This window comes from Salmo salar, chromosome 20, assembly GCF_965601325.2.
Source record: "Salmo salar chromosome 20, fSalSal1, whole genome shotgun sequence".
Classification (NCBI taxonomy): Eukaryota; Metazoa; Chordata; class Actinopteri; order Salmoniformes; family Salmonidae; genus Salmo; species Salmo salar.
Genome location: NC_138310.1, coordinates 90,960,794 through 90,977,903, shown reverse-complemented (window position 1 = coordinate 90,977,903; position 17,110 = coordinate 90,960,794). Strand labels below are relative to the sequence as shown.

Below are 17,110 nucleotides of genomic sequence, written 5' to 3'. Positions count from 1 at the left end.
TCACTACAGAAACAGGGGATAGACTAGTGTCCTGTCCAGCAGGTGTACTGTACATCCAGCTGCCTCAATACAGAAACAGGAGATAGACTAGTGTCCTGTCCAGGGGGGGTGTACTGGTACATCAAGCTGTCTCACTACAGAAACAGGGGATAGACTAGTGTCCTATCCAGGGGGTGTACTGGTACATAAAGCTGTCTCACTACAGAAACAGGAGATGGACTAGTGTCCTGTCCAGGGGGTGTACTGGTACATAAAGCTGCCTCAATACAGAAACAGGAGATAGACTAGTGTCCTGTCCAGGGGGGTGTACTGTACATCCAGCTGTCTCACTACAGAAACAGGGGATAGACTAGTGTCCTGTCCAGGGGTGTACTGTACATCCAGCTGTCTCACTACAGAAACAGGGGATAGACTAGTGTCCTGTCCAGCAGGTGTACTGTACATCCAGCTGCCTCAATACAGAAACAGGAGATAGACTAGTGTCCTGTCCAGGGGGGGTGTACTGGTACATCAAGCTGTCTCACTACAGAAACAGGGGATAGACTAGTGTCCTATCCAGGGGGTGTACTGGTACATAAAGCTGTCTCACTACAGAAACAGGAGATGGACTAGTGTCCTGTCCAGGGGGTGTACTGGTACATAAAGCTGCCTCAATACAGAAACAGGAGATAGACTAGTGTCCTGTCCAGGGGGGTGTACTGTACATCCAGCTGTCTCACTACAGAAACAGGGGATAGACTAGTGTCCTGTCCAGGGGTGTACTGTACATCCAGCTGTCTCACTACAGAAACAGGAGATAGACTAGTGTCCTGTCCAGGGGTGTACTGTACATCCAGCTGTCTCACTACAGAAACAGGAGATAGACTAGTGTCCTATCCAGCAGGTGTACTGTACATCCAGCTGTCTTACTACAGAAACAGGAGATAGACTAGTGTCCTATCCAGCAGGTGTACTGTACATCAAGCTGTCTCACTACAGAAACAGGAGATAGACTAGTGTCCTGTCCAGGGGTGTACTGTACATCCAGCTGTCTCACTACAGAAACAGGAGATAGACTAGTGTCCTATCCAGCAGGTGTACTGTACATCCAGCTGTCTCACTACAGAAACAGGAGATAGACTAGTGTCCTATCCAGCAGGTGTACTGTACATCCAGCTGTCTCACTACAGAAACAGGAGATAGACTAGTGTCCTATCCAGCAGGTGTACTGTACATCCAGCTGCCTCAATACAGAAACAGGAGATAGACTAGTGTCCTGTCCAGGGGTGTACTGTACATCCAGCTGTCTCACTACAGAAACAGGAGATAGACTAGTGTCCTGTCCAGGGGTGTACTGTACATCCAGCTGTCTCACTACAGAAACAGGAGATAGACTAGTGTCCTGTCCAGGGGGTGTACTGTACATCCAGCTGTCTCACTACAGAAACAGGAGATAGACTAGTGTCCTGTCCAGGGGTGTACTGTACATCCAGCTGTCTCACTACAGAAACAGGAGATAGACTAGTGTCCTATCCAGCAGGTGTACTGTACATCCAGCTGTCTCACTACAGAAACAGGAGATAGACTAGTGTCCTGTCCAGGGGTGTACTGTACATCCAGCTGTCTCACTACAGAAACAGGAGATAGACTAGTGTCCTATCCAGCAGGTGTACTGTACATCAAGCTGTCTCACTACAGAAACAGGAGATAGATTAGAGTCCTATCCAGGGGTGTACTGTACATCAAGCTTCCTCAATATAGAAACAGGGGATAGTCTCCTGGCCAATGGCACGTTATGTCTCAGACAAGATAACTTATGGTCCCACTTTAAACAAACTACAACTTATAAACAGGCATTGTAAAGTACTCATAAACACTATATAGCTGCTTCATAAACCATAAACACTATATAGCTGCTTCATAAACACTATATAGCTGCTTCATAAACCATAAACACTATATAGCTGCTTCATAAACCATAAACACTATATAGCTGCTTCATAAACACTATATAGCTGCTTCATAATCCATAAACACTATATAGCTGCTTCATAAACACTATATAGCTGCTTCATAAACCATAAACACTATATAGCTGCTTCATAAACACTATATAGCTGCTTCACAAATCATTTTTTATAAGCAAAGTTATACAGTTTATTACCTTCAGGCAGAAGTGTTGTGTAGTAATGGCAAACACCTCTAGTCCAAGAGAAGCCTTCTTCAGGTCAGCCTGCAGAGACAGGAGCTGCCTAGCCTGGTCCTCACAGCGCTCTCTCAGCTTCTGCACCAGGGCACGCTCACACTCCTGACCTCCGACCCCTGACCCTGAACCACCACGATCTGCTGGCCTACCTCGGACTAGAGAGAGAGGAGAGAGAGAGAGAGAGGTTATGATGGGGAGGAGAGGGGGGAGTGTGGGAAACAGAGAGTGAAACAAGGGGGAGAAACAAGAGAGAATGAGAGATAAAAAAAAGACAGAGAGATGGAACAGTGGTTGGTCTGATCACCGACAACGACGAGACAGCCTATAGGGAGGAGGTCAGAGACCTGGCCGTGTGGTGCCAGGACAACAACATCTCCCTCGACGTGATCAAGACAAAGGAGATGATTGTGGACTACAGGAAAAGGAGGAGAGAGCACGCCCCCTTTCTCATCGACGGGGCTGTAGTGGAGCAGGTTGAGATCTTCAAGTACCTTGGTGTCCACATCACCAACAATCTAACATGGTCCAATATGTTCTCTTTTCCGTCTCATCCTGTGAATGAAGATTATGGTAAGGAATTCTTTCCAAATAATATAAAAAATGGAAAATTAACAAATGTACAGAAAGACCAGTGCGAAGGCCAAATTACAGAGGAATAACTTTTTGAGGCTATTAAATCCTTTCAGCGGACCCGGGCTGATGGCATCCGGAGAGGTATTCGTTGTGATATACTAAAATCTCCATTGTTAGATTGTTTTAACTACTCCTATAGAAATGGTAGTCTGTCAGCTACTCAGCAGGAAGGTCTGATTTCTCCATTATTAAAACAAGACCCAGATGGCAAATATAAAGACCCGGTCTATCTAAAAAAAATGTTTTAGATTTTTTTCAATTTCGGTAATTCTCTTATAAAATGGGTAAAAATAATGTATAGCAACCCCAGGTGTAAAATAGTAAATAACAGCTACTTCTCAGAGAGTTTTGAATTGTCAACAGGAGTTAAACAAGGGTGTCCGCTGTCACCATATCTATTCGTTATGGCCATCAAAATGCTAGCTATTAAAATCAGATCCAATAACAACATTAGAGGATTAGAAATCCAAGGCTTAAAAACAAAAGTGTCCATGTATGCCGATGACTCAAGTTTTATGTTAAGTCCGCAAGCTAGATCCCTGCAATGTCTAATTAAAGATCTAGATAACTTTTCTGTACTCTCTGGACTAAAACTTAATTATGATAAGTGTACAATATTACGTATTGGATCCTTAAAAAATACAACTTTTACATTACCCTGCAGTTTACCTATAAAATGGGCTGATGGTGAAGTAGACATACTCGGTATTCATATCACAAAATATATAAATAAGCTCTCCATAATGAATTTCCATAGAAAACTTGTAAAAATAGACAAGATCCTGCAACCATGGAGAGGTAAATACCTGTCTATTTATGGAAAAATTGCCCTGATTAACTCCTTAGTCATATCTCAGTTTACTCACTTACTTATGGCGCTGCCAACTCCTGATGATTCGTTTTTCAAATCATATGAGCAAAGAATATTTCGCTTTATCTGGGACGCTAAACCAGACAAAATAAAACGAGCCTATCTATATAATGAATATGATTTGGGTGGGTTGAGATTATTAAATATAAAAGCACTAAACCTCTCTCTAAAAGCTTCACTCATTCAAAAGTTTTATTTGAACCCTAAATGGCTCTCAAGTAGATTACTAAGAAAAGCTCATCCATTGTTTAAAAATTGCCTTTTTGCCTTTGTGCAGATTGCCATGTCTCATTTTCGAGGATACCCTAGGATAGGGGGCGCCACAGCGCATTTTGAAAAAAAATCGTTCCCATTTTCAACGGCCTACTAATCAAACTCAGAAGCTAGGGCATGCATATACTTATTATATATGGATAGAAAACACCCTAAAGTTTCTAAAACTGTTTGAATGGTGTCTGTGAGTATAACAGAACTCAAATGGCAGTCAAAACCCCGAGACCGATTGAAACAGGAAGTGGAATTCAGAATTGTGGACTCGACTTCTCATCTTTCCCTATAAATCACACCGTTAACCATGGTTCAGTGAGCACTTCCTATTGCTTCCACTAGATGTCGCCAGTCTTTTCACAGTGGTTTGAGCCTTATACAGTCGAAACTCAGTGAATGAGCGTCATTGGAAATTGGTCACAGGGGATGGGCCATCACCATTATGACGCCGGCGGCCATATCTACCCCCACCTTTGGAAACGGTTTTAAAGGCAATGAAATCATCCCCCTCGAATCTTATTGGCTCTCTTGGTGTTACAGGCCCTGAAGATTAATGTTTTACAACGTTTGACATGTTTGAACGAACCTACAGGCGGGAGAATCTAATTTTATCCGGAACTTCAGCCCTGCGCTTGGAGAGAGCCCTAGGACGCGCTACCAACAGCAGGCTAATGGAACGTGAAGTATGGACTTTTTCGACCGAAAATACATCTGTTGTGGACCTGGGATGCTTTCTGATGAAGACAACTAAAGGTAGGCGATTATTGACAATATTATACAAGATGAGATGTGACATGCGATTGTTCCAAGATGGCGCCGAGCTCTGTATATTAGCTCATTTTCTGAGTATCGCATCTCCTTTTATCGCAAAGTGTGATTACCCAGTAAAGTTAATTTAAAATCTGGCATGACAGGTGTTCTCAAGAGATATTCATCTATAAATGTTAGATTGACAATATAAATTTAAAAAATCGTTATCGGATAGTAATTTAGGGAATTGTAGCATTGTTTACCGGGACGCATTTGAGGGGAAATTATTTAGTCAACGTCAGACGCCGATGTAAAATGCTGTTTTTATATATAAATATGACCTTTATTGAACAAAAGAATGCATGCATTGTATAACATGATGTCCTAGGTGTGTCATCTGATGAAGTTTGTAAAAGGTTAGTGCTGCATTTAGCTGTTTTTTGATTATATGTGATGCAAGTGGTTGGTCGGAAAATGGCTATGAAGCTGCTTTTTACGATGGACTCATCTAACATAATCTAATGATTTGCTTTTCCTGTAAAACCTTTTTGAAATCGGACGACGTGGGTCGATTCAGGAGAGGTGTATCTATAAAAAAAAAATATTATTATTTTTTATTTTTAATTATGATTTTTTTTAATGCTAATTGGCGATATGATTTTTCGCTGGATTTTGATCCCGCTGACGGGATGAGACGCTGGAGAGGTTAATTGAAAATGATACTTTTTTCAAAGTATCTGTCTTTTTCAAACAAGCATTGCAGAGCTGGCTACAATTTCAATTTCATCCCCCTGAAAAGATAGAACAAATATTACAACACATATTATGGCGGAACTCAAATGTGCTGGTTGATAAAATACCTTTTTTATGGAAAATATTTGAAAAGGGTATTTGGTTCTTAAATGATATTGTCAATTGTAATGGTAGGGTTATGTCCTTCATGGAGTTATCATAATTGTACAGGAAGGTCTGCTCAATCCAAGAGTACAACCAATTGATTACAGCATTGCCCCAAAAATGGAGGAGGCGGGTGGCAGCGGGAGGAGGTAGGGAACTGGTCTGTCTGCCCAATATAAAGGATCAAAACTGGCGGAGGAATAAAAATAGCATAAATAGGAAAGTATACCAGTTTCATTTGAGGACCAGGATGTTGACAGCTGTGCCATACAGATTGCAAAATTGTTGGAAAGAGATTCTTGATGTACCAATTCCATGGTACAGGGTGTATGAGTTGATATATAAAACAACACAAGATTCAAGACTTCGTGCTTTTCAGCTAAAATTATTATATAGAATTCTTGCCACCAACAAAATGTTGAATATTTGGGGCATAAATTCATCGAAGCTCTGCAGATTTTGTTGTGAGGATACAGAATCAATAGACCATTTATTTTGGTATTGCCCTCAGGTAGCCTGTTTCTGGTCTCAGGATCAGGAATGGCTGAAAATGCATAGCATTGATCTAAAATTGACTCTAGAAATAGTACTGTTAGGAGATCTGGAGAGACCAGGTCAGTCAATTACTAATATACTAATACTCAGTAAAAGTATTTATCTTCAACTCGCAATCTGTGGATCTATTCGATTAGATAGATTGAAATTGTACGTTAAACATCATAGCATAGTTGAAAGATATGTGTTGAGTAGAAACACGAAGTGGGTGGCCAGCAGAGATGGATGGGATGGGCTGAGGGAAGCTGAGGGTTGGGATGTGAAATTGGAGACAAGTGGGAGTGGAGTTGCTGTGTGAGAGAGAGAATGATGGTCAAAAGATAAAGGGAGAAAAAGTCAAAATAAAACATAATAAAAGTACATTTGAATGACACTAGGTGGCAGTGTTTTTACAACTAATGCCGGTTTGCCTGAGGCTGATGCCGTGCAGGTGTTGGTACACATGCATATACACACACTCTCATTCAAATAAACACATACAAGAACACACACACACATGTGATAGTGCCAGACATGCACACAAACATATACAGCTGGCATTGCTGTTATGATTTCAGTTGTCCTTCATGTCCTTTGTTTGGAATGTATTATTTTGTTTTATTGTTTTTTGCATTGTTTACTGTTTTCTTCTGTATTTTCCTTTTTTCTCTTCAGTTTATTCTCTTGGTTGTTGGTGCATTGGGGGGGGGGGGGTTCTCGAATGGTTGAGGGACAGCTATTGGGGAACTGTGGGGGGATCTTGGAGGGTTGAGGGACAGCTATTGGGGAACTGTGGGGGGGATCTTGGAGGGTTGAGGGACAGCTATTGGGGAACTGCGGGGGGATCTTGGAGGGTTGAGGGACAGCTATTGGGGAACTGTGGGGGGATCTTGGAGGGTTGAGGAACAGCTATTGGGGAACTGTGGGGGGGATCTTGGAGGGTTGAGGGACAGCTATTGGGGAACTGTGGGGGGGATCTTGGAGGGTTGAGGGACAGCTATTGGGGAACTGTGGGGGGATCTTGGAGGGTTGAGGGACAGCTATTGGGGAACTGTGGGGGGATCTTGGAGGGTTGAGGAACAGCTATTGGGGAACTGTGGGGGGGATCTTGGAGGGTTGAGGGACAGCTATTGGGGAACTGTGGGGGGATCTTGGAGGGTTGAGGGACAGCTATTTGGAGGGTCGAGGGACAACTATTGGGGAACTGTGGGGGGGATCTTGGAGGTTTGAGGGACCAGCTATTGGGGAACTGTGGGGGGGATCTTGGAGGGTTGAGGGACAGCTATTGGGGAACTGTGGGGGGGATCTTGGAGGGTTGAGGGACAGCTATTGGGGAACTGCGGGGGGATCTTGGAGGGTTGAGGGACAGCTATTGGGGAACTGCGGGGGGATCTTGGAGGGTTGAGGGGGAGCTATTGGGGAACTGTGGGGGGGATCTTGGAGGGTTGAGGGACAGCTATTGGGGAATTGCGGGGGGATCTTGGAGGGTTGAGGGACAGCTATTGGGGAACTGCGGGGGGATCTTGGAGGGTTGAGGGACAGCTATTTGGAGGGTCGAGGGACAACTATTGGGGAACTGTGGGGGGATCTTGGAGGGTTGAGGGTAGCTATTGGGGAACTGTGGGGGATCTTGGAGGGTTGAGGGACAGCTATTGGGGAACTGTGGGGGGATCTTGGAGGGTTGAGGGACAGCTATTGGGGAGCTGTGGGGGATCTTGGAGGGTTGAGGGAGCAGCTATTGGGGAACTGTGGGGGGGATCTTGGAGGGTTGAGGGACAGCTATTGGGGAACTGTGGGGGGATCTTGGAGGGTTGAGGGACAGCTATTGGGGAACTGTGGGGGGGATCTTGGAGGGTTGAGGGACAGCTATTGGGGAGCTGTGGGGGGGATCTTGGAGGTTTCACTAGATTGTGATCATGAAAAAGGAAACTATGACATATATTTTATATCACTATCATGCACACCCACCCTCACACATAAGGATGGCTCTGTTGTATATATCACTATCATGCACACGCACCCTCACACATAAGGATGGCTCTGTTGTATATATCACTATCATGCCCACGCACCCTCACACATAAGGATGGCTCTGTTGTATATATCACTATCATGCACACGCACCCTCACACATAAGGATGGCTCTGTTGTGGAAAGACTGATACATGTTTGATAGTGTCTTGATGCTGTATTGTTTGTCCTTCATGTTCTAATACTTTAATGTTACCCCTTCCTTGTGTTTTTTTGTAATAAATAATGGTCCAAGAACACCAAGACAGTCGTGAAGAGGGCACGACAAAACCTATTCCCCCTCAAGAGACTGAAAATATTTGGCATGGGTCCTCAGATCCTCAAAAGGTTCTACAGCTGCACCATCGAGAGCATCCTGACTGGTTGCATCACTGACTTGTATGGTAACTGCTCGGCGTCCGACCGCAAGGCACTACAGAGGGTAGTGCGTACGGCCCAGTACATCACCGGGGCCAAGCTTCCTGCCATCCAGGACCTCTACACCAGGCGGTGTCAGAGGAAGGCCCAAAAAATTGTCAAAGACTCCAACCATCCTAGTCATAGACTGTTCTCTCTGCTACCGCACGGCAAACGGTACCGGAGCGCCAAGTCTAGGTCCAAGAGGCTTCTAAAGAGCTTCTACTCCCAAGCCATAAGACTCCTGAACATCGAATCAAAGGGCTACCCAGACTATTTGCGTTTCCCCATCCATTCTTCTACGCTGCTGCTACTCTCTGTTATTATCTATGCATAGTCACTTTAATAACTCTACCTACATGTACATATTACCTCAATTACCTCGACTAACCGGTGCCCCCGCACATTGAATCTGTACCGGTACCCCCTGTATATAGCCTCCACATTGACTCTGTACTGGTACCCTGTATATAGCCTCCACATTGACTCTGTACCAGTACCCCCTCTATATAGCCTCCACATTGACTCTGTACCGGTACCCCCTGTATATACCCTCCACATTGACTCTGTACCAGTACCCTTTGTATATAGCCTCCACATTGACTCTGTACCGGTACCCCCTGTATATAGCCTCCACATTGACTCTGTACCGGTACCCCCTGTATACAGCCTCCACATTGACTCTGTACCGGTACCCCCTGTATATAGCCTCCACATTGACTCTGTACCGGTACCCCCTGTATATAGCCTCCACATTGACTCTGTACCGGTACCCCCTGTATACAGCCTCCACTTTGACTCTGTACCGGTACCCCCTGTATATAGCCTCCACATTGACTCTGTACCGGTACCCCCTGTATATAGCCTCCACATTGACTCTGTACCGGTACCCCCTGTATATAGCCTCCACATTGACTCTGTACCGGTACACCCTGTATATAGCCTCCACATTGACTCTGTACCGGTACCCCCTGTATATAGCCTCCACATTGACTCTGTACCGGTACCCCTGTATACAGCCTCCACATTGACTCTGTACCGGTACCCCCTGTATATAGCCTCCACATTGACTCTGTACCGGTACCCCCTGTATATAGCCTCCACATTGACTCTGTACCGGTACCCCCTGTATATAGCCTCCACATTGACTCTGTACCGGTACCCCCTGTATATAGCCTGCACATTGACTCTGTACCGGTACCCCCTGTATATAACCTCCACATTGACTCTGTACTGGTACCCCCTGTATATAACCTCCACATTGACTCTGTACCGGTACCCCCTGTATACAGCCTCCACATTGACTCTGTACCGTAATACCCTGTATATAGCCTCCACATTGACTCTGTACCGTAATACCCTGTATATAGTCTCCACATTGACTCTGTACCGGTACCCCCTGTATATAGCCTCCACATTGACTCTGTACCGGTACCCCCTGTATATAGCCTCCACATTGACTCTGTACCGGTACCCCCTGTATATAGCCTGCACATTGACTCTGTACCGGTACCCCCTGTATATAACCTCCACATTGACTCTGTACTGGTACCCCCTGTATATAACCTCCACATTGACTCTGTACCGGTACCCCCTGTATACAGCCTCCACATTGACTCTGTACCGTAATACCCTGTATATAGCCTCCACATTGACTCTGTACCGTAATACCCTGTATATAGTCTCCACATTGACTCTGTACCGGTACCCCCTGTATATAGCCTCCACATTGACTCTGTACTGGTACCCCCTGTATATAGCCTCCACATTGACTCTGTACCGGTAGCCTCTGTATATAGCCTCCACATCGACTCTGTACCGGTACCCCCTGTATATAGCCTCCACATCGACTCTGTACCGGTACCCCCTGTATATAGCCTCCACATTGACTCTGTACCGGTACCCCCTGTATATAGCCTCCACATTGACTCTGTACCGGTACCCCCTGTATATAGCCTCCACATTGACTCTGTACCAGTACCCCCTCTATATAGCCTCCACATTGACTCTGTACCGGTATCCCCTGTATATAGCCTCCACATTGACTCTGTACCGGTACCCCCTGTATACAGCCTCCACATTGACTCTGTACCGGTACCCCCTGTATATACCCTCCACATTGACTCTGTACCGGTACCCCCTGTATATAGCCTCCACATTGACTCTGTACCGGTACCCCCTGTATATAGCCTCCACATTGACTCTGTACCGGTACCCCCTGTATACAGCCTCCACATTGACTCTGTACCGGTACCCCCTGTATATAGCCTCCACATTGACTCTGTACCGGTACCCCCTGTATATAGCCTCCACATTGACTCTGTACCGGTACCCCCTGTATACAGCCTCCACTTTGACTCTGTACCGGTACCCCCTGTATATAGCCTCCACATTGACTCTGTACCGGTACCCCCTGTATATAGCCTCCACATTGACTCTGTACCGGTACCCCTGTATACAGCCTCCACATTGACTCTGTACCGGTACCCCCTGTATACAGCCTCCACATTGACTCTGTACCGGTACCCCCTGTATATAGCCTCCACATTGACACTGTACCGGTACCCCCTGTATATAGCCTCCACATTGACTCTGTACCGGTACCCCCTGTATATAGCCTCCACATTGACTCTGTACCGGTACCCCCTGTATACAGCCTCCACATTGACTCTGTACCGGTACCCCCTGTATATAGCCTCCACATTGACACTGTACCGGTACCCCCTGTATATAGCCTCCACATTGACTCTGTACCGGTACCCCCTGTATATAGCCTCCACATTGACTCTGTACCGGTACACCCTGTATATATCCTCCACATTGACTCTGTACCGGTACCCCCTGTATATAGCCTCCACATTGACTCTGTACCGGTACCCCCTGTATATAGCCTCCACATTGACTCTGTACCGGTACCCCCTGTATATAGCCTCCACATTGACTCTGTACTGGTACACCCTGTATATAGCCTCCACATTGACTCTGTACCGGTACCCCCTGTATATAGCCTCCACATTGACTCTGTACCGGTACCCCCTGTATATAGCCTCCACATTGACTCTGTACCGGTACCCCCTGTATATAGCCTCCACATTGACTCTGTACCGGTACCCCCTGTATATAGCCTCCACATTGACTCTGTACCGGTACCCCCTGTATATAGCCTCCACATTGACTCTGTACCGGTACCCCCTGTATACAGCCTCCACATTGACTCTGTACCGGTACTCCCCTGTATATAGCCTCCACATTGACTCTGTACCGGTACTACCCTGTATATAGCCTCCACATTGACTCTGTACCGGTACCCCCTGTATATAGCCTCCACATTGACTCTGTACCGGTACCCCCTGTATATAGCCTCCACATTGACTCTGTACCGGTAGCCCCTGTATATAGCCTCCACATCGACTCTGTACCGGTACCCCCTGTATATAGCCTCCACATTGACTCTGTACCGGTACCCCCTGTATATAGCCTCCACATTGACTCTGTACCGGTACCCCCTGTATATAGCCTCCACATTGACTCTGTACCGGTACCCCCTGTATATAGCCTCCACATTGACTCTGTACCGGTACCCCCTCTATATAGCCTCCACATTGACTCTGTACCGGTACCCCCTGTATATAGCCTCCACATTGACTCTGTACCGGTACCCCCTGTATACAGCCTCCACATTGACTCTGTACCGGTACCCCCAGTATATACCCTCCACATTGACTCTGTACCGGTACCCCCTCTATATAGCCTCCACATTGACTCTGTACCGGTACCCCCTGTATATAGCCTCCACATTGACTCTGTACCGGTACCCCCTGTATACAGCCTCCACATTGACTCTGTACCGGTACCCCCTGTATATAGCGTCCACATTGACTCTGTACCGGTACCCCCTGTATATAGCCTCCACATTGACTCTGTACCGGTACCCCCTGTATACAGCCTCCACTTTGACTCTGTACCGGTACCCCCTGTATATAGCCTCCACATTGACTCTGTACCGGTACCCCCTGTATATAGCCTCCACATTGACTCTGTACCGGTACCCCTGTATACAGCCTCCACATTGACTCTGTACCGGTACCCCCTGTATACAGCCTCCACATTGACTCTGTACCGGTACCCCCTGTATATAGCCTCCACATTGACTCTGTACCGGTACCCCCTGTATAGAGCCTCCACATTGACTCTGTACCGGTACCCCCTGTATACAGCCTCCACATTGACTCTGTACCGGTACCCCCTGTATATAGCCACCACATTGACTCTGTACCGGTACCCCCTGTATATAGCCTCCACATTGACTCTGTACTGGTACCCCCTGTATATAGCCACCACATTGACTCTGTACCGGTACCCCCTGTATATAGCCTCCACATTGACTGTGTACCGGTACCCCCTGTATATAGCCTCCACATTGACTCTGTACCGGTACCCCCTGTATATAGCCTCCACATTGACTCTGTACCGGTACCCCCCTGTATATAGCCTCCACATTGACTCTGTACCGGTACCCCCTGTATATAGCCTCCACATTGACTCTGTACCGGTACCCCCTGTATATAGCCTCCACATTGACTCTGTACCGGTACCCCCTGTATATAGCCTCCACATTGACTCTGTACCGGTACCCCCTGTATATAGCCACCACATTGACTCTGTACCGGTACCCCCTGTATATAGCCTCCACATTGACTCTGTACCGGTACCCCCTGTATATAGCCTCCACATTGACTCTGTACCGGTACCCCCTGTATATAGCCTCCACATTGACTCTGTACCGGTACCCCCTGTATATAGCCCTGCTATTGTTATTTCACTGCTGCTCTTTAATTATTTGCTGCTTTATTTCTTTTTTTTTGTGTGGTATTTTTCTTAAACTGCATTGTTTAAGGGCTTGTAAGTAAGCATTTCACTGTAAGGTCTACCCCTGTTGTATTTTGCACATGTGAAAAGACAGAGAGGGGGATGGAAAAGACAGAGAGAGAGATGGAGAGAGAGAGATGGAGAGAGAGAGAGAGATAGAAAGACAACGAGAGAGAGATGGAGAGAGAGATGGAAAGAGAGAGAGAGAGAGAGAGAGATGGAGAGATTGAAAGACAGAGAGAGAGAGAGAGAGAGATGGAAAGAGAGAGAGAGAGACAGAGAGAGAGATGGAAAGACAACGAGAGAGAGATGAGAGAGAGATGGAAAGAGAGAGAGAGAGAGATGGAAAGAGAGAGAGAGAGAGAGAGAGAGAGAGAGAGATGGAGAGATTGAAAGACAGAGAGAGAGAGAGATGGAAAGAGAGAGAGAGAGACAGAGGGAGAGAGAGATGGTAAGAGAGAGAGAGAGACAGAGAGAGAGATGGAAAGACAGACAGTGAGAGAGAGACAGAGAGAGAGAGAGATGGAAAGAGAGAGAGAGAGACAGAGAGAGAGATGGAAAAGACAGAGAGAGAGATGGAGAGAGAGATGGAAAGACAGAGCGAGAGAGATGGAGAGAGAGAGAGATGGAAAGACAGAGCGAGAGATGGAGAGAGAGATGGAAAGACAGAGAGAGAGAGAGAGAGAGAGATGGAAAAGACAGAGAGAGAGATGGAGAGAGAGATGGAAAGAGAGAGCGAGAGAGATGGAGAGAGAGAGAGTGGAAAGAGAGAGCGAGAGAGATGGAAAAGACAGAGAGAGAGATGGAGAGAGAGATGGAAAAGACAGAGAGAGAGATGGAGAGAGATGGAGAGAGAGAGAGATGGAAAGAGAGAGCGAGAGAGATGGAAAAGACAGAGAGAGAGATGGAGAGAGAGATGGAAAAGACAGAGAGAGAGATGGAGAGAGATGGAGAGAGAGATGGAGAGAGAGATGGAGAGAGAGATGGAGAGAGAGATGGAAAAGACAGAGAGAGAGATGGAGAGAGATGGAGAGAGAGAGAGATGGAGAGAGAGATGGAGAGAGAGTGGAGAGAGATGGAAGAGAGAGCGAGAGAGATGGAGAGAGAGAGAGAGATGGAAGAGAGAGCGAGAGAGATGGAGAGAGAGAGAGAGATGGAGAGAGAGAGAGGGAGAGAGGAGGAGAGAGAGATGGAAAGACAGAGAGAGAGATGGAGAGAGAGAGGGAGAGAGAGATGGAGAGAGAGTGGAGAAGAGAGAGAGATGGAGAGAGATGGAGATGGAGAGAGAGATGGAGAGAGTGGAAGAGAGAGCGAGAGAGATGGGAGAGCGAGAGATGGAAAGAGAGAGCGAGAGAGATGGAGAGAGAGAGAGATGGAAAGATAAAGGCCTATTTCTATTTTACCCTGTTTATCAAAAGCGTTGGAAAACTTTTCAATAATCAACTGATTGGCTTTCTTGATGTCTATAGTATTCTCTCTGGTATGCAATCTGGTTTTCGCTCAGGTTATGGGTGTGTCATTGCAACCTTAAAGGTCCTCAATGATGTCACCATTGCCCTTGATTTTAAGCAATGTTGTGCTGCTATTTTTATTGACGGCCAAAGCTTTTGATAGGGTAGACCATTCCTTCTTGGGGGCCGGCTAAGGAGCATTGGTGTCTCTGAGGGGTCTTTGGCCTGGTTTGCTAACTACCTCTCTCCAAGAGTGCAGTGTATAAAATCAGAACATCTGCTGCCTCAGCCACTGCCTGTCACCAAGGGAGTACCCCAAGGCTCAATCCTAGGCCCCACGCTCTTCTCAATTTACATCAACAACATAGCTCAGGCAGTAGGAAGCTCTCTCATCCATTTATATGCAGATGATACAGTCTTATACTCAGCTGGCTCTTCCCTGGATTTGGTGTTAAACGCTCTACAACAAAGCTTTCTTAGTGTCCAACAAGCTTTCTCTGCCCACAACCTTGTTCTGAACAGCTCCAAAACAAAGGTAATGCGGTTTGGTAAGAAGAATGTCCATCTTCCCCACAGGTGTTATTACTAACTCTGAGGGTTTAGAGCTTGAGGTAGTCAGCTCATACAAGTACTTGGGAGTATGGCTAGACGATACACTGTCCTTCTCTCAGCACATATCAAAGCTGCAGGCTAAAGTTAAATTGTAATCGCTCCTCTTCCTCTCCAGCTGCCAAACTAACCCTGATTCAGATGACCATCCTACCCATGCTAGATTACAGAGACGTTATTTATAGATTGGCAGGTAAGGCTGCTCTCGAGCGGCTAGATGTTCTTTACCATTCGACCATCAGATTTGCCACCAATGCTCCTTATAGGACACGTCACTAGGACACGTCACGTCACTAATATTTGATACATTATGAATATGGTATTCAGGTGAGGTTATCTATGAGATTATCGGTTTACTGTTGTGCGCATTCAGTTTGCCTACAAAATAGCTTTACACACATACCTATACTCCTCTGTAAACATCTCTGTAAACCCGTCGCAAGACCCACTGGTTGATGCTTATTTATAAAACCCTCTTAGGCCTCACTCCCCCCTATCTGAGATATCTACTGCAGCCCTCATCCTCCACATACAACACCCGTTCTGCCAGTCACATTCTGTTAAAGGTCCCCAAAGAACACACATCCCTGGGTCCCTCCTCTTTCAGTTCGCTGCAGCTAGCGACTGGAATGACCTGCAACAAACACTCAAACTGGACGTTTTATCTCAATCTCTTCATTCAAAGACTCAATCATGGACACTCTTACTGACAGCTGTGGCTGCTTTGTGTGATGTATTGTTGTCTCTACCTTCTTGCCCGTTGTGCTGTTGTCTGTGCCCAATAATGTTTGTACCATGTTTTGTGATGCTACCATGTGGTGTTGCTACCATGTTGTTGTCATGTGGTGTTGCTATCATGCTGTGTTGTTGTCTTTATGTAGTGTTGTGTTGTCTCTCTTGTCGTGATGTGTGTTTTGGCCTATATTTGTATATTATTTTACATTTTTAATCCCAGCCCCCATCACCGCAAGAAGCCTTTTGCCTTTTGGTAGACCGCCACTGTAAATAACAATTTGTTCTTAACTGACTTGCCTAGTTAAATAAAGGTTAAATAAAATCCATACACCATACAGCCCACCATACAGCCCACCATACAGTCCACCATACAGCCCACCACACAGCCCACCATACAGCCCACCACACAGCCCACCATACAGTCCACCATACAGCCCACCATACAGCCCACCATACAGTCCACCATACAGCCCACCATACAGCCCACCATACAGCCCACCATACAGCCCACCACACAGCCCACCACACAGCCCACCATACAGCCCACCATACAGCCCACCACACAGCCCACCATACAGTCCACCATACAGCCCACCATACAGCCCACCATACAGCCCACCATACAGCCCACCACACAGCCCACCACAGTCCACCATACAGCCCACCATACAGCCCACCATACAGCCCACCATACAGCCCACTATACAGTCCACCATACAGCCCACCATACAGTCCACCATACAGCCCACCATACAGCCCACTATACAGCCCACCATACAGCCCACCACACAGCCCACCATACAGCCCACCACACAGCCCACCACACAGCCCACCATACAGCCCACCATACAGCCCACCATACAGCCCACCATACAGCCCACC

General features: G+C 46.4%; 1 protein-coding gene across 1 annotated transcript in view; it reads right to left on the bottom strand.

The window, feature by feature from the left end:
• mtus2b (microtubule associated tumor suppressor candidate 2b) overlaps nucleotides 1-17,110 on the bottom strand; it is a 127,043-nt gene that overhangs the window by 43,481 nt on the left and 66,452 nt on the right. The window contains exon 6 of the mRNA XM_045703428.2: nucleotides 2,144-2,340. Coding sequence (XP_045559384.2) covers nucleotides 2,144-2,340 — 197 coding nt within the window. The remainder of the gene's footprint in view (nucleotides 1-2,143; nucleotides 2,341-17,110) is intronic.